Raw genomic sequence first — 26970 nt, 5'->3', positions numbered from 1 at the left:
GCTGGCCTGTTAATATTTTTCCATTAACCCATTCAATGCTACATGCACAACCCTACAACATTCAATGGTGATGTACACATGCAGTACATTGTACATGCACAGCACGTGTATACTCTGATTTTAAAAGTTTCAATTCTCCTTTATAAAGTCCAAAGTTTCTCATTTCATTTTAAAATATTTTTACTATTATTTGAATTTTCTATCTTGTATTATGGATAAAATAAAGATTTTCAAGCTAATTTTCATGTTGTATACAATTATTTAACCACAAATATCTACGGTAGAGGATTGATTGAGTTGACCTGTGACCTATCCACAAAATAAATAAATAAAAACATGCATGTTATTATCGTCAAAAGCATCATATTTTTGTCAGAATTTTGCCCGGAATTTTGTCACAATAAGTGATCTTGATTTTATTTAAAAAACAAATTTTAAACTTTTGAATAAATTGTGAAAACATCAAATGAATATTAAAAGGTAAGATGGATATGGTGCAGAATTAAAATACGTTTTTGGATTGGTATCAAATTCTGCAGTCATACCAGGACCGCGACACTCCGGAGGACAGCAGAGGACAGAAAAATGTGACTCTCCTGCTAGTCTCCTACACAACCAGTTAATTATGTTTTTGTTCATACCGCATACAGTCTGGCCCGCGCCCGAGACTAGCAGGAGAGTCACATTTTCTGTCCTCACATCGGTATAGGCCGTCTGCACGTTAATTGTACGGAGTGTCGCTTCTCTACCTTTATTTTCTCTGGTCATACACGAATCCTGCAAGTCTTGGCTGAACTGATTGAGCACCATGCATCTCAGTCGCTATTTACCGACTTATTTTCATCCTAATACTTTATTCAACTTATGAAATAATACCACTATTATTCATCCGATTCCTTCCAGAAGTAGGCCTTAATTGTTGTCATTTTAAGCTTTTAAAATAAATTATTAATATTATTATGCACTTTTCATCTTTTCGCAATAAGGCCTAGGTCATAAAAAAAATCTGACCACTATTTTATGATTTTTGTCTCACTTTGAAACATGATTTGTAGGTCTATAATAATATTTGGAGGATGGAGAATAAATTGTCGAAACTTTAATAGGGCCTACAAAAATGATATAATTTCACATTTCTTGACTTCTTTTTCTCTATTTTCTTTTCTTCGTGTTATTTTTTCTTAGTTAGAGTTTTGTAAATTTTCTTTTCATTTAATTCCCTCTTAGGCTCTCTGATACTATAAATCAGCTTAAAATAATGTAACGTTTATTTTGTAATTTTAAAATAGCTCATATTCTGCCCTGGTAGCAGAGCCATTCTGAGTTAGGCCTACTATTAAAGAAATCAATGAAAATGGAGCTTCAAGTAGTAGGCCTATTACTTGCTTAGGGTGTCGAAAATATATGTTTTACTTGCTAAGGGGTAAAAAAACGCCAATACTTGTTTAGGGTAGGATATTTCACTTGTTATACTTATTTAGGGGTGTATTTTCAGTCGTTGCACATACTTGTTTAGGGTGCTTTTTGAAACTCCATGGCCACGCATGATACCCCCTTGTCAATGACCAGTGGCCCCCCCGGGCGTACGTGTCGAGATAAAATATTCGTACAGAATCCGTGTAGATATGTTTTAATAGTAAACAATGGTAGAGCCTTTCTTACGGTCACATTCAGGTAAAAATGTCAATTTTTTTATTTTTGAAACGCACTCTACTTCATCAACACTTTTATCTCATTGCACGAACGTGACAGCGAGGCACGTTAAAATAGCCCCTGGTTCTGATTGTAATACATAATACAGTTTCACTAAGTTTATCATCGTGAAAACTAAATAAACCACATTGTCAAAAAATAAATGAAAATAAGGGAAGTGTAAGATCTAAGCCAATGCTAATTATAGTGCAGATATCATATTTCATTTAATGAAGTAATCTACCCTTACTCCCACCCTTTCTGCATAGATGATCGATACTAACACTTTCAACTGCAACCGGACGTTCTTTCAAACTCTTTTACTTCCATCGTGTATTTACTTAACCCATGAAGGCAAAATTAGTCAACTTCTATTGACTGATTTGTATAAGTATGCATAAGTATACATAAGCGGGATTCCTTTGATCACGTCTCGTTAACCTGTAGAGAAAGTCTGGTTGACTTATACTTATCAGTGTCTACAGGCACTGCCTGATTTATTCCCTGATATAGAAGAATTTGTCCATGCCGTAACAGTATGATCAAAGTCACATGTTGTTTACATTAGATATGCAATCAACCAATGGCTTAACTCGTTAGTTTTTTGGCTGACCAATCACATTTGCCGTACTTTGCTTGCTCATCGTTGGCAGTATTTTCATTCTCTGTTCAATTGTAATTTAGAGTAGTTCAACAATTATTATTGTCAGCATGTTGCTTATTTCTGTTTGGAAATAATCAGGAATTACAAGTATCACAGTATCATAAAGATGCCTGCGCATAAGCGATTGATGTTTTCAAGTATGTTCCAATTTGTGAATTGTAATTGGAGGCAGGAAAAAGTACTAGTAACTCATTCTGCAGTGAATAGAGTACTTTTTGACCTATATATCAAAAAACACCTTAAGGTTTGGGCAATCAAAAACATTAAAGCCATAATGAGTGATTTGCTCCACAACAATGCCCTCATTTTTTCTTGGATTTCTACTTTTTGCACGATTGTAGTGCCCATCCCCTTTGAAAGAGTCAGCCTAAAGTGTTTTAATTATACAGTAAAATTTGGAGATCTGCAGTTTTATTCAGAGTTCACAGATCGAGTGCTTGCTAACACGTCTTGTGAATGTCAGCTCATGTGTAATTGTATCATTGAATCAGTGACGTATAAATTGTGTATATATCGCTATTTGTCGTACGTCTTAATAATACATGTAATACAATCGGTGAGCTAATACAAGCATTGTAGGCGCTGGAATGAAATAGTAATTTTCTTTGTTTTACCTCAATTTTCGGCTCAAAACTAAAATGGGACAATGTAATCAGTGAAAACATTTAAATAGGAATCTTATATTCTTTATGCAAATCACATATCACACAAATATGTATGTCCTATGGATCTTGCATTTCAGTGATCCAAATTCGAATTAGTCTGAATGTTAAAACATCATGTTGACAGACCACTATGTCTTGCCACTGTACATAGTATTTTATATATAGGGTAACAACACCCAAATTGAATTAGCGGATATAAGAATTGGTGTAGGAAATCCTGCACTTATTCTCTAAATCGGTGTATTTGGGCAAGATTGTCCTTTCTGCAATAGCTGCCCTATAGAAAATTGTCAATTTCTGCATAGTGTATTGTACACATATGACATCTGGCAGCTATTGAAGAAAGGACATTCTTGCACTAAGTCTTCAAAATGAGTTGGTATGCCTTCAGAGCATCTCCCTTCTCTTCTTCTCATGTCGTCTGCTCCTCAACATTTTAAAGAAATCAAGTGATATGGGAGTCAATTTATGGTGAAATGGGCTATGCCACTTAAAATTCACACTCCCCTGTGGAAGATTTTGGAAATATCTTCCACAGGGGGAGTATGAATTTCAAATGGAATGAACATATTAGCAGCTCCGTTTGAAACTCACTCTCCCTCAGTTTGAATCTTTCTCAGAATGTGTATGAAATTCAACTGGAGCTACCTAATATGTTCATTCCATTTGAAATTCTTACTCCCCCTATGAAAGATATTTCCAAAATGTTCCACAGGGGGCATGTCAATTTTAAATGGAATAGCCCAATTATCTCTGGGGAAATGTCAAACTTTAAGTGAACTTATTTTCTGAACTTATCGCAAAATGTGTACTGTATACAATTACAAGAAAATATAAGACAAAACTTTGTACAATTTGGAATATATTTCATTATTATACATTTGTATCCAGGCAAAATGGTAATCAATAAGGCTATGATCTTCTTCTGGATTACTGTCACAAATTGATACTGTCAAATATAGTTATGCATCAATATTGATATCATCATACGCTATCATTCAAAATAAAATATCAAAAATCAAACAAAACTTGGGGTGCCCATGGCAGCCTGTGGTATTAACCTGAATGTAGACAAAGTCATAAGAAAGGAATGAACTGATTCTACAAGTTTGTTTTTATTGACAGAAAGTAATGTAACTACTGTAAAGATCCGCCTAATGGTGCACATGGGCTCCTTTGTCTTAGGGTAAATTTCACATATGATAGCGAGCTCTCTCCTCTAAAAATCCCAACAAGGATTAAAGAGTTAAAGAGGCGTGATCCGATTTTGCATGTTTTGTTTTCTATCTTCAATTGAGGCCTAACATTAAAACAATATGTTTCAAAATTTGAGTTGCATTGCTGCAGCGGTTTTGATATGAGAAGCAGAAACTGGTATAACAATGCCTCATGGGATAGCACATACACTCGTTGTGGTAACCACAAATCACTATGTTTTTGTTTACACTATTTAAACGAAACATATCTCAGGCATTAAATTTCACTGGTGTAATGAGAAAAATATGAGCATTCTTCTGATACCAAAATCCCAGTTTTGATGAATAAAAATTGGGGATGACACTGTCGATCAGGTCACAGACCTTTAAGAGTTTGCGCCCTTATTTACTGGTGGGATTTTTTACAGGAGAGCACTTTTAGTTTGGGCATAAAATTCCAGATATGTCAAGAGGGCCCATATGTGCCATTAGATAAATCATTATGGTATTCTTCAAAAATTGTACTGCATCTTACATTTAAATTGAACTAATACCATTCTTAAAGTTTACATGTCTCTTGTGTGTGTGTAAAGTTTTCCCTCATTTTCTGAATTTTGAAACATATTTCCTTGGAGACTTCATATAGCAACTTAAAGTAGCATCTTAAATACCTAGAAGTGAGAGTTAGCATACTGTAAAACATTGATAGACCATAATCCATTATAAGTGTGTGATAGTTTGAAGCATATGTTTTGGGACGTAAAGTATAACATTGGTAATGTTATATACTTGGCTTTTCACTATATATTAAAGATGATATTATAAGATTAACATGTGGTATTTATGTCCCCTGTTGATCCAATTAAGTTGCAAATGAGATCAACGACATAGTTGTAATAATAAGATAAGACATGTTTAGATCACCCATCATGTGATAGTGCTGAAGGCATCAACAAACTCACATTGGATTGTACACACTGTATCATTTGATTCTATGAAATTCTCGCGATTCCAAATACAGCGCGCCACCAACGACGGCAGTGAAAATTGGCATTTCCCGTGTCTGGGGTCGACATCCTTTTTCATCAACTATAGCTGACCATGTTTGTGATTATTACTCTAAAAACACAATGTTTTGTAGTACTTTTTGAAATTTTTTGAGATTTTCTGTGTTGAAGTGAAATATTGCACTTTGATATTCGAACACATAGGCCTATGTCCTTTTCTAAAAACCGCAAACTTGATGTTGATACTAGGTGTTAACTTTTTGTTATCCCATTTTCTAAAATCGCCCTTTTTTGTTTTTAAACTTTACGAATTACGATGATTTTCAGCCCGATACGCGCGAGCCTAGTCAATGCGAAGTATAGGCCAAGGCCTGTCCTTTTTTAATGGAAAACGCATAGGTTTTATTTTGGTTATTAGAATAAATTGTTTTAATTCTTTCTGAATTTATTGTTTGTTCAATACGATAATAATATAACACCAGCATACTTAAGAACATCCATACTATAGGTGTTGCGTTTTTGTAATCGGCCTACTGTGACATTTTCTAAAAATGATGGTTTTTTTTAATGCACGAAGGCGCTTAGCGGCCCGCCCATGGATAGGCCAACAACAAAGAAATTTTTCTTTTAAAAAGATTCTTAATACTCATTACTTATAAACATGCATCACATTGGTTTGCCGTTTTGTTATTTGTAATTGTTTGATTTGTCCTTATTTTATTTTTAGCCTAAATTTGTATTTTTAATTATATTAGGCCTACTATCAAACATTTAAAAAATTACGATCGCAATAAAAACACTTTGTAGGCATAGCCTACCGCATAAAAATAACATTTATTTTTTTATTAATATTTCAATTTGAGACTTTAATGCATAAGTTCAACAATACCTCATAGAGTTCTAGCATAATAATAAAGATGAAGAAAGTTTCAAACTGCAAAAGAGTACAAGAATTTTAAAAGATCATTATTTTAAGGCATATCAAGAAAATATGCCTGAAAAATCTTCATAACTTTAGAACCAAGTATTCTAGACCTTTGGTGTTTTCAGTTTAAAATGATAGCCTATATTGTACGTGTAATGCCTGTAATGGTTACACAATTTTCAAAAATGCCTCCTTTGGCCCCCATGAACCAGATCGTGTCACAATTAAGGTTTAAATTTGACAATTGTCATGTCCGATTTTAATATTAATTCATATTTCTTTTAATTTTTCATATTTTATTTTTACTTCCGCTTTCTTGCATGTCATACCATCTTTATTTCATCTTTCCCCTTTAATAATTCATAACCCAAGGAAATTTACTCTTAATGTAGGCCTAGGCCTACTCCCAAATAGCACACGTTGGTTGGAATGAGTTTCTTTTTAGTCATATTATCGGTCGGCACAACATTGAAAAATCAAAAACCTTTTCGACTAATTCAATTGGACAATTTTAAACACCTAGGCCTAGGCCTAGGCCTATACATGTTTTTTAAAAAGAAAAAGAAAATGGAAAAGATTGAAATCTTTCCCATTTTCCTTTTCTTTCTCATGAAATTATAAGTCAACACTGTGAAAAGAACTGAACGGTAGTGTAGCCCATCCTTTACGGCACTGACTTTGGCCAAATTGGAAAGGTTTAAATTCGGAGGGTCGACATTTCTTGCATAGGCCTATTAAATAATGGATCAGGCCCATGGATCAAGGACTCAACCTACAAAGTAAAGAGGTCAAATCTGGGGATGGACTTTATTGGAGGGGTGAACGCATTGTTTAGGCCTGCTTCATTTGAGACTGAAGGGGCGAACCGGGACATCTGACACATCTCCCCCCCCCCACACACACCCACCGATTTACGGTGAAGGATATACTGTACAATAAGGGACAATTTGCAGTTGATGTTTTTGACAAAAACAAGATAACTTAACATGCTTAACAATGTAGTTTGGAGGCCATTATAGGCCTAAATGAAAATGAAAACGTGCCTATTCACACAGAAGGGTAGGTCTATTCGAGCCCCCGCACCAAATTTATTGAGGGGGCTGAGCCTATGTAATTTTGTTGACAGAACTGCACCCCGAGAGTTTATTTTAAAAATTAACAGGTTTATTTGTTTAGTGCAAGTATATATTTTCTCCGACATTATACATTGGGGCCAAAGTGTTTTGTTTATAGGGCTATATATCGAAGGAAATGGCTTCTAAATCTAGTACGACCTTTCGTGGTCATACAGTAGGCCTACATCATGCTACAAAGAGTGTTTCAAACGTCACTCGAAAAATGCTTTAAAACAATTAATTCATATCTATTCAAGGCCTAGGTTAGCATTTGTTAGGAAAAAAATAATAAAAATAAAAATAAGACAAGCGTTCAAAACATTTTTGAAAACCAAAAGCTTTTATCTTAATCATGTATCACGCATGGTAATAATTATGGGAAAAGTTATCCAAACAAGAAATAAAAAAGGCACGCAATTTGCGCTTTTAGATTAAATTTTCTGTTTGAAATTGTCTTGCATCAAAAGCATTTGCTATTATAGGCCTACAATGTACCCAAACTCGAAAATTGACATTTTGACATCGGGTTTATAGGCCTAGATGGTCGACCAGCATCAGAGACATCAACATTTTTGACATCGAGTTTTAACCGTAGATGGTTGAATAGGAATAGAGTACATTTGAAATTCGAAAACGTTTTAATCGTATTAAAAAATAAATGCTTTACGCTGTCTATGCTGTTAAAATATGTATTGAATATTTCGTTATTCTAAATATTGAGAATTAGGCCTACTTTACTTAAAACAAACAAGGTTTAAAAATTGTGGGTATTTTAAGGATATATTCATGAGGGTCTAAGTAGGCCTATCCCAATCATATTTTTCAGTGTTTTCTTTTCTTGTAAACGAGAGCCTAAAGTTTTTTCCCAAGAGCCTCGGATCGGGTTCGGAAAAATTTGAAAATAAGGGTTTAATTGATGCCCATTATTTTGTGTGGGAATAGGCCTAACACTCTGAACATTCACAGAGGTAGGCCTAAACCATGACTGTCGAAATAAACTTTATAAAGGAGGCAGAAAAAAACCATATTAAAAAATAAATGCTTTACGCTGTTCATGCTGTTAAAATATGTATTGAATATTTCGTTATTCTAAATATTGAGAATTAGGCCTACTTTACTTAAAACAAACAAGGTTTAAATTTTTTTAAGGATATATGCATGAAGTAGGCCTATCCCCTATCATATTTTTTAATCAAGTCTGTTATAGGCCTACTTACAACAAAGCTTAAAGTAGGTATGTCACAGTGGCTGCACAATAATTCTGTCATACTGTGCACGCATACATAACAGTGAATCAAAAAGCGCGCGGATCAAAGTTGGCCAATTTTTGAAAACATACATGTCAAAAACGATTTCCTCGTTATGTTTCATTGATCACAATAATTTGTCTTTTAATATATGGTAGGTGAAACATTTCCTAAATCACTATCAACTCACCAAATTAAACACTGCCTAGTTTAAGAGTTAAGACCTGTTTTATGAATTTTTTAGATCGTCCATAAATCAATAAATATAGGTCTCTCGAAATAGAGGACCTAGTACCACCGGTCTGAAATACCAGTGTTTGTTATCATGTATTTTTTTTTCCTTGGACAATGAGTGAAACACTTCCCTATACCAATTGAAAACTCGGTGCACTTAGGCAATTAACTGCAGTTTCTTTATTCAACATCACAGCAGGTTCATATTTGACAAAATCATGCTGTATGAATAAAACATAAATAAAACATTGAAAAAAGTAAAAATTACATATGCCTAATTAACATAAGAATGGCATAAATATATAATTAGAAGTAATTAGCTAATTTGCATAATTAATGACTTTTGTGTATTTTTGTTACCAAATGAAAGAACTTTGGGTACTTATGTGTGCAAAAAAACCGCATCCTCATATCATGTACGGTTCTCTGTTGGCATTATTTTTGCATATTAATTAGCTGGACTTAGTCATTTTTAAGCTTTTATTTGTCTGCAGATTGGTCAAAATGGCTAAAATTGTATATTTGGTGGATTTATTACATTTATTCGAGGAGAGATTTTTAATCTTGTTTTCTTTTAACGAAGTCCGAAAGATATGCAATTAATCTGTGATACTTAAATCAATGCTACCTTTTCAAGTAAGTGTCCGAATAAGCATTACAAATCCCAAAAATTACCATTTTGCCATTTATAGCAATTTGTGGCAGGTTTTCACCCGATTTCCGGGTATCTTCAAGTTGACGTTACATCACTTTGCATTATCCGATTTCAATTCTGTTTTTTGTTTTTTGAAGCATTCATAACGATGATTCAATTAAAAGCGTCAAATAACATGTTTCTGCTGCGCTTATTTTTGGGGTGATATACCTACTTAAAGACCTGAAAGTGTTTTCTTTTCTTGTACAAACGAGAGCCTAAAGTATTTTCCCAAGCGCCTCGGAAAGTTCGGAAAAGTTTGAAAATAAGGTTGTGTGGGAATAGGCATAACACTCTGAACAGAGGTAGGCCTAACTGTCGAAATTAACTTTAAAAAGGAGACAGGAATGAAAAAAAAAAAACCATCGGAGGGTTGAATCAACAGCTGATCATCATCAACGTAAATAAGCAAATTTGAGTAATCGATAGCAACACTCGTTTCTGTTTCCAGGGTCGATGGTTCATCGTCGACGCGACGACTCATGGATGTCGACTTTTACCCATGATGCTCTGCGCGAAGTAGATCAGCCAGGCGTGATCGTAGGTGGCGCGCTGTATTTGGAATCGCGTCAATTCTTTATAAATCGTAAAAAGTTGATATTTCAGTATGGGATATATGGTTTGGCAGCTTTCTACTAAAGAACTCAATTGTATACAATGTAGCAGCAAACAAGAGTGACCATATAATAATCTACTGAAGATATCAATAATTAAATGTGGCCAATTATGCTCTCTACTGAAGACTGAAGATAGCAACAACTAAGAGTAGTCAAGTATGCTACCTACTGAAGATAGCAATAATTAAGAGTGACCAAGTACCGTATACTAAAAATAGCAATAATTAAGAGTGGACATATATGCTATCTACTGAAGATAGCAATAATTAAGTGTGGCCAAGTATGCTATCTACTGAAGATAGCAATAATTAATAATTAAGAGTGGGCAAGTATGCTATCTACTGAAGATAGCAATAATGAAGTGTGGCCATGTATGCTATCTACTGAAGATAGCAGTGCTTAAAAGTAGTCAATTATACTATCTACTGAAGAGTGGCCAAGTATGCTATCTACTGAAGATAGCAATAATTAAGAGTGGGCAAATATGCTATCTACTGAAGATAGCAATAAATTAGAGTGGCTATGTATGTTATCTATTGAAATTAGCAATAAATGAGAGTGGTTGTATATACTATCTATATATGAAAGAAGCAGTATATAGGATTGTTTATAATAGAAACAGAGGGTATGTTGCATTTGTTGAGTATAGCTAATAACAGTGTCCTTGTCTACTTATCAGTGTACACTTATCAATGTTTACTTTTCCCAGAAATTGAGCAAGTGTCAATGTCTAAAATAAACACGATGATAACATCCTACATTAATGCGTTTCATCATTTTTCATAAAATGACAAAAATTGATGTTCATTTCATGATAATAAAAATTCCTTAACATGTGAAAACATAGTGATAACATAACAAATAGGCCATCCCTAAATCTTTTGAAGATGACTTCTTTATGTAAACATAGGTGTTATTTACACAGACGTAGCACACTACTACATGTATGTTGTGGTTAACATTGCCAGCCTGATATGTGTGATGCATTCCCAATACATATGATATATAGCGGTATTCCCATTACATGTGATACATAGGGAATACCTGGCAGGAATCCATGAATATTTCATCCCAATCATGACATTTTAATAACATTCATGTGTTGGGGATGGCCGCAGCTCCAGTCTATAAAAAAACAGCGAAAAAATGGAACTGTGTGACTTCACACGTGAGAGTGGGATCTGGATTAAAACACATCAATGGGCTATTCCATTTAAAATCCACACTACCCCTGTTTAAGATTTTGGAAATATCTGCCACAGGGGGAGTATGAATTTCAATTGGAATGAGCATATTAGGCAGCTCCATTTGAATTTCAGATACCCTCTGAGAAAGATCCAACTTGAATCTTCCACAGAGGGAGGATGAGTTTCAAATGGAGCTGCTAATGTGTTTATTCCATTTGAAATTCATACTCCCCCTGTGGAAGATATTTCCAAAATCTTAAACAGGGTGAGTGTGAATTTTAAATAGAGTAGACCAATGTGATCTCCCAGGATGTGCATTTATTATAGTGTCTATACAGCACTCGAATCCGCTTTGCGTTTTTGTAAGTGTGTTGGGGTGTGTGTGCGGCACTCATGACATGATGCCCTGTCCATGTTAGGCCTGTTATTAACACATGATTTCTAATTCAACACTTCACCATGGGAAAAAATACGACAATCGACATGTGTCGAAACTCGTAATGAGATTTAAAATTGATGAAAAAAGTTGATAGATAAGCTTAAAATCACCCCGATATGAGTTACAATTGCCGACTTCCCGTGTAAACATACTTCCTGGTTCGTTCTATTTCCGGGTTCAGGTCAACTTCGGGAGGTAATTTTTGACTTTCCGATGAAAACATGATTGGACTGTAAGCTTATTCGGACAAAATAGCATGGAAATTTCATTTTTTTCTTCTTTTTGATATGTGTCGTAAAGTGTCGAAAAAGGACAATTTATTTTGACATGTCGGATTTAGGGTCACAGCAACGATAATACGACACATACAACAGTCGATAACAGGCCTAGTCCATGTAGTGCGCACATTGAAACACATCCCAGGAATGCATTTTAATGTAGATCTGGTGTCTCGTCTAGTAGCCCAATGTTCTTTACCAAGAGCAGGGAAGAAAAGGTATGAGCATTTTGTGTATGTGAAAAACTAACGTGTCAGTATTTGCATCTGTAAGAAAACTACGCTTTAAAATGTAATACCAATTCAACAGGGAAGGGGCATCATGGGGGAACACCCAGTGCATATAGCATACCAGACACTATAGTGGCAAGACACATTTTAATGATACAAAATTAATTCATCTAAATTAAATAAATATGAAGCAGATACAGTTTTTTAAAACAGCGCTTTCTTCAAATAAAGCTTTAAATGAATGCATATGTATTTTAATTATGAGTCGCAATGTTTGAAGAAAAATATCCTAATTTGAAATTTCCTTACACTAAAAGTAATACAATTTGCAGTCTTAGTGCATGTCTTATATTTCTTTTTATATCTTGAATATAGATTAAAATAATATACATGATCAAGTGTAATAAGTCTAATGTCTAAACTATTCAATTTCAGTAGTAGTCCTTTAAAAATGCTGCATTTTGATGCATGCCCTGTGAAAATTGAATTTCTGGTAGTGGTTACCAAGTTATATTCAATTTATTAGTTACTGAAAACAATAAGAAATAAAAAGATATTGAGCAATGTTTTTGCCAATAATACAAAATCAATATTAGCGGCATAAGGTCAATCCCCTTGAATATGTCGCATATTATAGTAAATTACTGTAAACCTTTAACAAGAACGTACTTTGTTACGTACCGTATTCGTTGCATTATAAGCGCCCACCCAGTGACTTTAAAACAAACTGTGATATTATTAACTGCCCATGCAAATCTGCATCAATGTCCGAACCATATCATGGCACACTGATGATGATGGATGAATATTTTGGCCATTTTTTATGTATGAAATATGTAAACAATGTAAAAAATAAGCGCCCACACAAAATGACTTTGTTAAGCACCCTGGGCGGTTAATGGAACAAATATGGTACATCACATATTTGCTGTGTTAAACACACTTGTCTCTGATTGGCTACTGACTGGTTCTCCTGTTGTCAAGTCTTTGAACTATGCGTCCTACGCATTGTTAGTTCCGCCTTGTCAACATTGTCAAAGTATACTCTTGTCAAATTATGCTATCTACTGAAGATAGCAATAATTAAAAGTATGTTATCTACTGAAGATAGCATAATTAACCACCTTTAAGTATTGCTAATTGCTATCTACTGAAGATAGCAATAATCAAGAGTGGTCAATTATGCTATCTACTGAAGATAGCAATAATTGAAAGTGGTCAAATATGCTATCTACTGAAGATATCAATAATTAAGAGTGGGCAAGTATGCTGTCTACTGAAGACAGCAATAATTAAGAGTGGCCATGTATGCTTTCTAGCAAAGATAGTAATAATTATGAGTGGCCAAGCATGCTATATCTACTGAAGATAGCAGTAATTAAGAGTGGTTAAGTTGGTACATACTGAAGATAGCAATAATTAAGAGTGGCCAAGTATGCTAAGATAGCAATAATTCACAGTGACCAGTATGCTATCTACTGAATATAGCAGTAAATGAACAATTTAACAAAAGTGCTACATACTGAAGATTTAAACACGTTTGTTTCAGATAGGCTGCTGACGAGTTCTCCCGTTGTCAAGTCTTTGAACTATGCGTCCTACGCATTGTTAGTTCCGCCTTGTCAACATTGTCAAAGTATACTCAAAAGTCATGTCCATCGTTTACAGCAATTTACTATAGTCTTAGTACTACTATTTTTAGATTATTGTTTTTTAATTATCAGTATTCTGAGAGGGTAGACAACATGCTTGTCAATAACAAGGGTCAATAACAGCAGGTTAATGACTGCATATCAGTTGTCTTGAGGGTTCTGTGGAAAATAAATCTAAACATGTTTCACCTGGACTGATGAATTTCCCTATGGAATCAACCCCAAGGGAAATTCAGTGGACCATACCGTATTCAACTTCCAAGTCCTTGCTGATTACCATTTTATTCACAATAAAATTCTTTGTTATCAGTTTATTACTGATTGATGAAATTCAAATTTTTGTTTTTTAATCAAAGGTGACAGAAATTTGGAAAAAATTAATTTTAATCCGTAAGAGATCTAACTGGTACTGCATATAAAATCTTCAGGCAAAGTCAACTTCTGAAAATAGTGGGTTTTTTTAAAAAATGTTTTGTACATTTGTAATGGCACCCAAGACAGGGATAGGAAATGGCAGGCCCGTAACCAGTATTTATTTTGGGGGCGGATTTTGAAAAAGTGAACCTTTTTTTTTCAAAATTTGGACTTTTTTGACCAAAAAGGCATAAAAAAACCCTATTTTTTCACTCTCTACGCTTCATAAATGGGATTTTTGGGTCAAAAAGGGGACTTTGGGGGATTTTTTTTTTTTTTTTTTTTTTTTTGGGGGGGCATCTGCCCCTGGTTACAGGCCTGGGAAATGGTTCTCCTTTCTTGAAGGGGAAAACAGAAACTGCTCCTGTTTTGACTTTTCCTGAATGAGTTTGCAACAATTTGCACAAGGATTACTAATTTGGTCATATTCAATGTGAGATTTGGCCTTAAAGGTGAACCTCATTGAAAATAAAGTTATATATCAATGGAAAGCTTATGATGTCAGGATATTAAATATTATTTTTCCGATTTTTTGATGGCCAATAAAGCTGAAAAATAAAAAATGATTGAATTTTTGGTCTTTTTAAGGCGCCAAAAAGCACCCAAATCAATCGTCTATGACCTTGGGAATGCTCGTGACGTAAGCTCAGGGTTCGCAGTCACGTGATCCTACTCGGAAACATGTAAACAAGACTTGCTTCCTGTACTTTGCAAGCTGCCCGGCATGTCTGATTTTCACAATAAAGCTTGAAATTAGAGGAATCTTCAAATTGCTGGTTCCTTCTATATATATTAGAAATAATAGAATTATTGCCAACACATAAATTTTCCGTAAATTTTTGACAAAATCAGTCATAACTGGCTGGGTATAACTGGGTAATTGAGTTTGAATTTCGCGCTGGGGTCAATCCCATGCGCAAATGCTGCTACCGTTCATGTCATGGACTGAATAAACATGATCGAATAACAAATTAAATACTTGTTTGTGACATTCCCTATATATTCTTGATTCATTTTAAAATGTCTGATAAAAAAAAATATCGTCTTGCAGTAATCAAAATTAATAAAAAAAACCCGCCGATTTCATCAAATCCAGCCCATAAAAGGTTTTCATATTTAGCGTATTGCGGTAATACATTCTTTCCACACAATCGCGATACAGATACTCGGGCAGATACTTTATTATAAAATAAATACAATTTAGACTTAGTAGACCGTTATTTGATGGAATTCTGAAATCTGAATAAAATTAAAATATTGTCACTTATGATTCTTTAATGATAGTACAATCAGTGTACGGTACTGAAAAAGTGAAACATTGATGTTTTATGGATTACCGAACACGATGCGTAAATTGCTGCTGAATTGCAGGGACGGATATGACCAAACACAGCGACTCGCTTCGGGGCTTCGTCCTCCGTGTTTCATGGGGTGTTTCAGCAGATTTGATCAATCATTCCCTTATATTTGGAACATTTACAGGAATAAATTTTGCTGATGAAGTAGCAATAAGTTGGAAATATCAGAATGTGAATATCAAATCGGTCATTTTGTCTGCAAGCACTAGTACAGTACAGTCATGCGGATACTGAACACTCGGCGTAGTGAGACTCAGTCAGTCACTGAGCTCATCCCGTATGTATCTATACTGAGTTCGCCTATCATACATGACCGGCCATGACCGGTTGTAAAACTAAGAAATAATTAAAAAATCCTGTACCTTATTCTATTTCTTCATTTTCTCATTGTGATAAGTTCATCTCAACTTGGTGTGACGATCTGAACTGGTAGCACTAGCAGTTATTTTTTTGTAATATGTTTTCATTCCGGTTCTTCGGCGAATCTTCGCTCTTCGTGCTTTACTGTAGTATTCCCTATGCATATCGTGGATGGCTCCCCAAATCACCCCGGCCAGCACTTTTCCCATTTTTAAATCCACACACTTTATTCAGGAACTTCATTCTTAATTTGATCATGATATTTCCTTCATGTTATTCTTATTTTATTGAAGATATTTTTCATGTAAAGTAAGTTGACAATGACTGAATTCGTGCATTGGCCCGATGCATGCCACAGTAATACACGGACATTGTGTTTACAATCAAACCCGGAAGTAATTGTGTGTCCCTGGGCTGACGTCATCAACGAAAGCGTCCAATTTGAACGATTTCGTTTTGTAATTTAGGGGGGGGGTGCCATTATCCAATCTTTGCATGGAGATTATGTCTAGCCTGGTACGTTATGCAAATAAAAAATATTCTTTTCTGCTTCCTGACATCATAAGCTTTCCATTGATATGTAACTTTATTTTCAATGAGGTTCACCTTTAAATAACAGCCTCTCATATTTCCTGTTGAAATGCACATGAAAACGCTGAATTGATTGATTTATGCATAGCATACACAAATTGGTTCATTTAGCACCCTTCCTCTTAGTAAGTAGGTCAAAATAAAGGATCAAGAAAGCAACATACCACATTTGTTTAAAAAACTGAATCAGTTATATGATAGAGAAAGAGAGAGAGAGAGAGTCTCTACAACATAAGAAGGCCTGAAAAAAAAATTGTGTGATTGGCGTAACCCGACCAACCCTAAAAATAGCCCAACCTTAGACTTTTTTCTTTTTTTATGCAAAAAAATAGAAAAAATTTAATTTAATTTAAAAAAAGGAACAAAAAAGTTCCAAGGTCTTTATCATATGCAATTTACCGCTTAAAATGTGTGTCATTTTTTTAAAAATGCTGACCGACCTACCCTAATTTTTATTTTATGTTACGCCAATCAAACAATTTTTTTTCTAGGCCTTTAAAGCATACATACTTGAGAAAGGCAATACATCCTTCAGCTGGTGTCAGGTTACTATTTTATCACAATATAGTAAATTAATTGATTTCATAAATAATAAGGGTTGACCAAGCATTGATGGTCGATCGAAAGATCAAACTAATTTGTTTCTATTGCCTAACCCTAACTGCCCTTGATACTATAAAATACTATACTCTACAAAGCAACTGCAAAACCAAGTATCCGATTGTGCAATCATCCAAAATCACATAATATGCACACAAAAACTTGGCTGCGTTCACACTCATGGCTTGCTTTCCCGATGCGATGGGTTGGTGGTTTAAAACCGGAGAAAACAAATTTTCTCTTCAGTTTTCTTTCTTTCATCCTTCCTCAGGCAATCTTAATTTAATAGTTTATCTCAAAGCCCCTCCCAGGTTAAAAACCTAATGCGGAATGGTTTTTTTTTTTTACTTGAATTTTTTTTTATCTATGGGACAAGCTTTTTGACAAGAATAGGCCACCTTTTCATTTATCAAGGAAGTTTCACTGCAGTCAAGAGTAAGAAATTTATTGAGATTTACGATTTAGGCTATTTTGATGTCTGGCGATGTCAGACGTGAGATTTTTGTGTGGTGGATTTGGAAAAAAACACAAAACAATGGGGAAAAAATGAATAATGCGCAAAAAGCGGGCAATTTTATTAATACGGGCAGGGGCTTTGAGACGAACTATTAAAGGAGGATTTCGTGATCCTAGCATCCTCTTTTTATGACATTTTTCAGTAGATATCAACAAAAAAAGCTTATTTCCAAAATTTCAGTTGATTCCGAGTTTGCGTTTGCGAGTTATGCATGATTATATGTATTACACTGCTCCATAGACAATGTGTTGTAATTTCGCTCTGGTGCACCAGAACGAAATTCAAATTTGGCGATATTTTTGCTAAACTAATTAATCTGCAAGAAATATTTGGTACATAAACATTATGTAGCCAGAGGTATCCAGTGGTGTAAAAATCTCAACTTTTTTTTGGGAAAAGTGGGGATGAGGCTGTGGATCACGAAATGCCCCTTTAAACTAAGATGGCCTTATATTCCCACACAGGGAGTGTGGATTTCAAATGTAGTCACCCATTTAGATAACCCAATTTGCAATTTACACTCCTATGTGGAACATTAAGGTCATGTCTATGTCTATGGGGTATATGGATTTCGACTGGAATACCCCAATACACAATAACATCTGGTTTTAAAGGAATTGTGCGTGAAAGGCATCAAGTATGTGATTTGTACTATCTTAGAGTAGAGTTTGTGATGTTGAATATATAAATATTTTGTATGTCATCATCAGAAGATGTGTGACCTTGAGGCAAAATGGAACTTAATGCCAGTAATGCTCACTCAGTTTTTGATCACATCACAATATGTGATGTGATCAAGCAAAAAGAGTCTGAAGTCAGAAATTCTAGTTTGCAGATATATATAAAGGGGAGAAGTGTATCAGTATTTCCTATGTAAGACCTTGGTTTTTGTGCTGACTAACTTTAAGATGATAGAAACAGGGTTTTTGCAGTGGCATAGCCAGGATTATGGTGTGAAGGGGCAAAGCCAAATTTTTGTCCCCATTTAGAGGACGAGACCAGATTTTTGTCCTCATTTAGGGGGCAAAGCCAGATTTTTTGTCCCCATTTGTCAAATTTTGTCTCATTTGTGGTCATTTTAAGGACATTTTGTTCCTTACCATCCCCCATTTTGATCTATAACATCAAAATTATTAGCAATATAACAGTGCCAAATTTGATTTCAGAGGACATCAGACTTATTTGGGTAGATCGCATCACAAATACAACCCAGGACTGGATCTATGCAGATGTCAGATGAAACCCAGATTGCCCATTGGGGTCAAAACTACCACACATGAATAATATTGTTCAGATCACATTTCATCAATTAGAAGCTAAACAAATTATAAAAGGTTTAGAAAAACAAGCTATTTTATACATTTTTGGGAACCAAATTTCCAAACTTGCAAAGAATGGGAAACTTTGGATCCAAATATTTTAGCTCGTTCACACTGAGATGAGCAATTGAAGGCAGATCATTTAGGAAAATCACTGCCTCACATGGGTTTACACATAAGTTTTGCACAACTTCTTATATATTATTCAATGCTTGACTTTTGTCTTGACTTGGGACGGTTTTGATAATGTAAGTCCCCACTCAATGTTGAATCGTACCTTTTTGGTCACATGTGCCTAGCGGCACCCAACATTGATTGATAGGGATGGGGAGGTAAGGGTGTTTGGAAAAGGTTCAGGTTTGACACCAGAAAGTGTTCCAACACATTTTGATGAGGATTGCAGTAATAACCTGCACCATCCTTGCCATACTTAAAATCAAGAAATACCCCTTTAGGGTGTTCCAGACATGCAAGCGATTTGGTCTAATCTAGGGCTAATGAAAGTTGACTCCCAGTTTCCCGTTACCCGACTCCGGTCAGAAAAAAATGCCGATCAAATATTTCATTATTTTCCATTATTTCATTATTTCATATTTTTCAAGTTTTTAAGAAAAAAAGGATAGTTTTAATGTCATCTTTTACGTCCGACACATATTTTAAGCACTTTTACGCCGACCCTGACCGGCCCGAATAGTCTTTGCAAGCGCTGGGTTAAACTACGTGGTAAAATGGCGATATCGTAGGGCGCATTTACTGGAGACTAGCAATTCCCTGCATCTAAGTTTCTCCTACCACTAAATGGATAGACCGAACACAAAGAGAGGCAGCCAAGTTCGCGGGAACCAGCTTATGAACAAATATGAAAGCATTTCTACCATGCACTATGTAGCGCGCTATATATAGACAACATCAAAATAAATAAAATTTGAAGTCAAATTTATTCTGCTTTTCTTACAAATATATGTATTTAATAAAATAATCTTATAAATAAAATGATTTATTTGTCAATTTCTTGCATGGTTGTTTTATTATTAACACGTGCACCCTGTGATGATTTTTACCAGCAACCTCCATGTGAACGTTCGAATTGTCAAATTTAGTTTATTTCTGCTTTCAATTTTGTTTATTTGTTCATTTTGACTTTTACTTTCCCCTACTGGTGTTTTTGATAAATATGTTCATTTCTGTGAAGGTGGAGGAGGAGGGCAAGGTCCGACTGCCGTGGACAATTATTACAACCGACATTGGTCAATCATTTAATGTTTTATTTGCCGGACTGTCGCTGTCTGATCTCGAGATAGTGAGATGCAGTGTTGGGGAAAGCAAGGTGTCACAGTCCTCCAGGTTCTCCAAAGACTATCATGGACTTCTGGTGCTTTCATATGTTGCACAACCTATAGGTTAATTTGAAGATTCCAAAGAAGATGTGCTAAATTAAAATTTGTTTTGAAGACTAAGTTGGTAAAATATTTGAGTGAAGCATGGTCATTTAATACTATACTTTATTATTTTATTTGGGCCTCAAAACATAGCATTCCGTAATTAACTTTGCACCGATAATGAAAGTTTGAAAATAATGAATAATGAATAATGAAACAGTCACCTACCCAGTCATGAAAAACTATGTAACGGGAAACTGGGGATCAACTTTCATTAGCCTAGTGGACGGACAGAATCAAGTTTCTTTTTTCGTCTAGTTTTGTCAGTCAATAAGTGACATTATTGGCTGATGCAGAGACCATTGATGACATATACCCTCTGGGTTAGTGAGACATTTGAGTAGTCTTGGTGCGGACAGACTCAAGTCACTTGTGTCTAGCCTTTTGTATCTGGCGCCGGTTCAATGGAGATAGCCGCATCATGCAAGAATGAAACAAGACCCTGGCAATGTGAACCACTTTCACAATGTATTAGACGGTATTAGATTTGACTTGAATGTGCAGACACGTTTTGTGCAGGTGTAATGCAAGGTTGTCCTATCTGCAATAGCTGCCAAGTGTGAAATGTGTACAATATAGAATGCAGAAATTGTCCAATATCTATAAGGCAGCTATTGCATTGAGATAGGGCCTTTGCAAGAAGGCCCCATTTGCAATAGCTGCCAGGTGTACTATGTGTACAATATAGAATGCAGAAATTGTCACATGTCTATAGGGCAGATATTGCAGATAGGGTTTTCTTGGACTAACCCTTGATTATGTTACATTTCATTGTGGAGCAGTTGGTTGTTACATGTTGGCATTTATGATGACCAAGAGCATTATTCAGCAGCTAATTTTACAGAGTTGCTGTTTAAAGTGTAGGTTGAAGATTAACTCTTGTTTGATGGATAATTTGGGAGAAATCTGGAGAATACTTTTAGCACTGAATAATTTGAAATTTGCAGATCCTGAGACTATATGTGACATGATCAAGGGGAATGAGTCACATGTCGGCCCTTGTCGAAAATGAGTTTTACACATGTTTCTAAAGAGGACATTTGGTGCTTTCAGAAACTGAAAACCCCATGTTGATACTGACTTTTTTTCTGAAGTTACGCCAATTTATCAATCGCTGAAAACAATATAAAACAAAAGAATTTTAACACTTTCTTTGCCAATATCTCAAAATCAATATTAGCGACATCTGACTCATTTCCCTTGATCGTGTCACATATTTGAATTCATTCATAAGCATAAACCCAGAACTTAACCCAGGGTAACGCTGACCATGGCAAAATGTCAATGGTAGAAGTTTGAAAATCTCTGATTGTTTGTTCTTACAAAGATAATTTCAAATGACATACACTAACAACTTAACCATTTAAAATCAATCTAATTTTTAAATGTAGCACAAAAATGCCTATTCCAGTTGAAATGCCTACACCTTACTTTGAAAGATACGACCTTAACAAGTTAACACCCAGCTATGGAAGACATGACCTTAATCAGGGGGTATAGATTTCAAATAGCATTACACATTCTGTTAACCCTATTTAAAATTTACACTCCCTTTGTGGAAGATTAAGTTCAAGTTTTCCATAGCGGGTGTATGGATTTCAGCTGGAATAGCCCAATTCTCTTAGATGTATTACTCTCTAAATGTAAAAGAGTGAAAAACCACTCTGAATTTCAGAGTGAATTTAAGTTAGCTCTAAAAGAGTGGGTTTTAGCTCTAAAAGAGTGAAAACAGTACACATAATTTCACTCACGATTTCGAGTGAGCCTCACTCGCTCAAAAGTGGCACAAAATCTCACTCTTTCTTAGAGTGAACTGTCAGCCAATCAGAAGCGCCGAAAATCGGCCGATGTTTGTTGAACTTGTGTAACAAAATGGCGAACAGTGTGTGAATGAATGGCGAAAAGAAAGCGGATTTGATGAAGAAACAGCATACTCAATAGTGATTACATTTATGTGTAGGTCATAACTCATAGCAAGTATACACTTGGTCTGGAGACAACGGCGGCAGTAAGCTTAAGTCATATGTGAGCAGTTACCTTTACCGCTCGGCGCTCAGTGCCGGTTTACATGTACGCATATGTAAGCTTATGTAGGTTACGCCGCATCACGCTTCTCCAGACTGTGACCGTAAACATGGTATTTGCCAAGTGTTATGTCCTATACACCTAAGTGTACTCACCATTGAACAGTTTGACTATTAGCTTCACTAATCCATAGTTTTTCATCATTCATCCCACACTGAAGTTCGACACATTGTGTATGTACTTAAGCTTTAGACCAGAGTATTCCTAGACCAGGCCCTACCCAGGGGCGGATTTAGGGGGGGGGGGGGCGCAGCCGGCGCGCCCCCCTCTATTTTTTCTAGCAAGGGCGCCGGCCTAACTTAAAAATACAAAAAATGAAAGAAATTTTAAAAAAATGAACAAATTCGGCCATGAACAGCAAACAATGGGCCAAACCCGTTGAGTTTTCGAGGGGGTAACCCCCTTAACACAATTTTTTCGTCGTCAACCAAAAAGGCGCCCCCTCTATCAAAAATTCCTGGATCCGACCCTGCTACCCTAACCTGGGGCCTAGCCTCACAACAATTTAAAGCACATAGTAGCTGTTATGAACTGCTGTGATATTCTTGTATATAAAATAGGCCTAAATGAATAAATAAATAAATAAATAAATGCCCTTTTCTGATTCACTCTTTTCCGGAGTGAATTTTTTCACTCTTTCTTGAGAGTGAGCTTCACTCTAAAAGAGTTGTCACTCAGATGGCTCTTTGAAAGAGTGAGATTTCACTCTTTTTGAGTGATTTTTCACTCTTTCACATTTAGAGAGTACAACAGTAGCTCTTCTGATACTCCTTACACTGCTACATCATGAGTGATTCTGCCAAAATGAATAGCGCTACTTTCTGGGCTTAGCTGTGGCGCAGATTTTTTTTTTGACATTGGATGGGGTTGGAAAAAATTTCTTGAAGTATAGTATATACAGCACCTTTTGGTGCCAGAATAAGTGTATGGTGCAAATGTGTGCAATTTTGCCATACTGAAGCTAAAATGGTGAAATATGAAAAGTGGAACAAATTCAAGTGATGAGCACAAAAATTGGCACTTTTTTGGCTAAAATGGCCAAATATATGGTTAATTTGATCAGAAACCCACATACACAGGTGTCAACCTGGTGGGATGATTGTATGGGGATTTACCCCCACCCTGGATCTACACCGAGGGGAGTTAGCTGATAATACCATTATACATTAACCTGCTGTTTTTCCCATTTTGTTTGTTCTTCTGTTTATTACAGGTACATATAGGACAGACTAGGGAAGGTAATCCTATAGTAGGATTTATAGCTGTTACACAACTACAAGTGGCACAAGGTAGGGATGAAATATTATTAGGTAAGACTAACGTTTATTACAATTCAGTGTCCTGTACCCCTATGGATGACATAAGTATCACCCCCACACTTTCCTCCATTCCATTCTCCTTTCTTTATTTCCTTTCCTTTCCTTTCCTTTCCTTTCCTTTCCTTTCCTTTCCTCTCCTCCTCTCTCTCCTCCTCCCTCTCCTCTCCTCTCCTCTCCTCTCCCCCTCTCCTCTCCTCTCCTCTCCTCTCCCTCTCCTCTCCTCTCCTCTCTCCTCTCCTTTCTTGTCCTTTCCTTTCATTTCCTTTCCATTCTTTATTTCTTTTCCTTTCCTTTCACTTTTTCACTTCCTTTCCTTTCCCTTCATAACCTCCTCTCCTCTCCTCTCCTCTCCTCTCCTCCTCCTCTCCTCTCCTCCTCCTCCTCTCTCCTCTCCTCTCCTCTCCTCTCCTCTCCTCTCCTCTCCTCTCCTCTCCTCTCCTCTCCTCTCCTCCCTCTCCTCTCCTCTCTCTCCTCTCCTCTCCTCTCCTCTCCTATCCTATCTCTTCTCCCCACCCCTCTCCTCTCCTTTCTCTTCTCCCCACCTCTCTCACCTTCTTGCTCTCTCCCCTCCCCTCTACTTTTCCCTCCCACTGCCCTCCTCTCCTTTCCCATCTCTTCTCTCCCCTCCCTTATCCTCACCTCTCATCTCTTTCTCTTTCTGTTCCCCACTCTCCTCTCTTTCTCTGTATCTTTACCCCCGGTCTTTTTCCTTCTCTACTTGCATCTTTCTATGTGGTGGCTTTAGAATCAGTGGCGTAGCGTGAGTCATCCTATTGGGAGGGGGCACCAGCCTGATGGGGGCACAAACTGTTTTTATTGAGGGCATGTGCCCCTATGATGCTACGCCACTGTTAGAATGATCACCCATGGCTTGATCAGGCAAAAATTCACAGAAAATTGTACATTTTTAATATCAAAAGTAAATGTTTTTCATTCACTTTTTGTTATATACCGAGGTAAATGGAGTAACATTTCATTCTGGGATGGGAAGGCAAATCTGCCCCATGCAGCCACCATCACTCTATCTTTCTTTCTCTCAATCTCTCTCTTTCCTTGTTTTTCCTCTTTCCTTTGAAGAGCTTGCATAGCCACGCATATACCGCTACTTAATAAACCCATTGGTTAAGTAGCAGCGTATGGTCATTTAGCTCATGAGTGTTTACATAGCTGGACACAGTGTAGTGAAGCCATATAATTATGTGACCCATTTCCAGAAATCCAGAACATCAATTCCCAGTTTGCACCGCCTGCTTTTGGAAAACTAAACTAATATCTTTTATTGTTTAAATCCAGAAAAAAGTCTTAGATGTCGGTTTAACAAGTATTATGGTAATACTCACAATCATACTTCACTGTGTCCAGGCTACGTAAATAGCCCTTTTTTCTTTAACACTTTAGGAGTTAAGATACAAAATGCAATACATTCGAAGGCTGCCATAACTTGTAGTTTGCTAATTAATATTGCAATGAATTTCTTTTTGTCTAAAATTATTTTTAATGGATATATTTAATGAATAAACTATTCATATTTTATTTTGGAAATCTTTTACATTATATTTCTTTTTAAATTATCAATATCATTATGTAGATAGTCCCTTAAAAAACCAAAGCAGAAAGACCTGTGAAAAAAACAAAATTATTGGTCATATATATATTCGTTATCCTAATCTTTAACCTGTTTTAACCAGTCAATAGCACAATAGCACCAAGCCCTATTGTGCTATTGACTGGTTAAAACAGGTGGAAGATTAGGATGACATATTATATGGCCAGTGATTTAGGTTTTTTCACAGGTCTTTCTGCTTTGGTTTTTTAAGAGGCTGTCCACATAATGATAAATAAAAACAACACAAAGCATTTTGAAAAGTATACAAAAAGTCCCAAAATTTTAGAATTTGCGAGCGTAGCTAGCAAAAAAAATCAGATTTTAATGCTTTTTTTGACAAAAAAGGCCCAAATTTTGGGAAGAAAGTCCACTTTTCACAAAATCGCTCCCCCTTGGAAAAAAAGTCCACTGTTTCAAAATCAGCACCCCCCCCAAATGAAGTCCTGCATACGGCCTGTCTCTGGCTTCCTTTCTTTCCCCTCTCTCATTGTTCTATTACCCTTTCATTGCTCTTTCACTTACTTTCCTTTGCACTGTCTCCTCTTTTCCATGTTGCTTTTTCTCACTTTCTTCCATTTTTCCTATTTTCCCCCCTGTCTCTCTCACTCTAATTTTTTCTCCCTCCTTCCCTCCCACAGTTGGTAGCCCCATGTGGCACTATTTATTATTACTGTTTTCAGTATTAAGCCTACCATTTCTATCTTCAGTACAAAGCACCAACATCAATTTTAATTAAAGGTCCTTTCATATCTACATTCAGTACAAAGCACCAACATTCATTTTAATTAAAGGTCCTTTAGTCTGATAATTTGCATGTCACATCCAGTTGTATCAGGGAAAGTAAAATTAAAGGATGGGACACTCAATCATATCCGATGTTCCATGTATCCCATCTATTGACTCTCACATTTACTGAAACCCATTCATTACATGTAGGTCCCAAATAAAAATACAATTACACAAACTATCCCATAGTGAATCAATTGAATATAACTGTGACTTTTGAGGTATATAATATGTGTGAAATAACATGGTCTGACCCATATTGTGAAGGGTGCTTTTCCTAATTGAGCAACAAAAGGGGCGACATTCCAATTGAAAAATTGTGTTACAGGTTAGGGTTATGCTTAGGGTTTCACCCAATCAGGAATAATGCCCATTTTGCTCAATTCAGAATAACGACCCTTTCGAATAGTGGGTAGGAACCGATAAAGCCCGAGGGGCACATCATCGATTTGTGGTGGGTATGCTCCCCCCCCCCCCGCAAAAACATTAAGGTGGTGGGTCTTTAGGAGCTAATGAAATTCTGGAAAAGGGGGTCTTTTGGAGCTGTGAACGATCAAAATCAAGGGTCTTTCTCAGTTTCTGGTTGAAAATTGCCTGGAAAAAACCAGAAATGTGAGGAATGAGCAATTCAGGGTTTTTTTAGAGCTGAAATGATCAAAATCAAGGGTCTTTCAGCACTCTGTTTTGGCACGATTCGGAGGGTCTTTTGGAGCTATGCTGTCCAAAAACAGGGG

General features: G+C 36.0%; 1 protein-coding gene across 1 annotated transcript in view; it reads left to right on the top strand.

The window, feature by feature from the left end:
• The window catches only part of LOC140135969 (sphingomyelin phosphodiesterase 3-like), a 285478-nt gene that overhangs the window by 197307 nt on the left and 61201 nt on the right, over positions 1-26970 (top strand). The window contains exon 3 of the mRNA XM_072157666.1: positions 23739-23814. Within this exon, the coding sequence (XP_072013767.1) occupies positions 23739-23814 (76 nt within the window). The remainder of the gene's footprint in view (positions 1-23738; positions 23815-26970) is intronic.

The sequence above is a fragment of the Amphiura filiformis genome, chromosome 16, assembly GCF_039555335.1.
Source record: "Amphiura filiformis chromosome 16, Afil_fr2py, whole genome shotgun sequence".
Taxonomy (NCBI): Eukaryota; Metazoa; Echinodermata; class Ophiuroidea; order Amphilepidida; family Amphiuridae; genus Amphiura; species Amphiura filiformis.
Note: the sequence above shows the minus strand (reverse complement) of the source record. Positions and strands in the feature narration are given on the sequence as shown.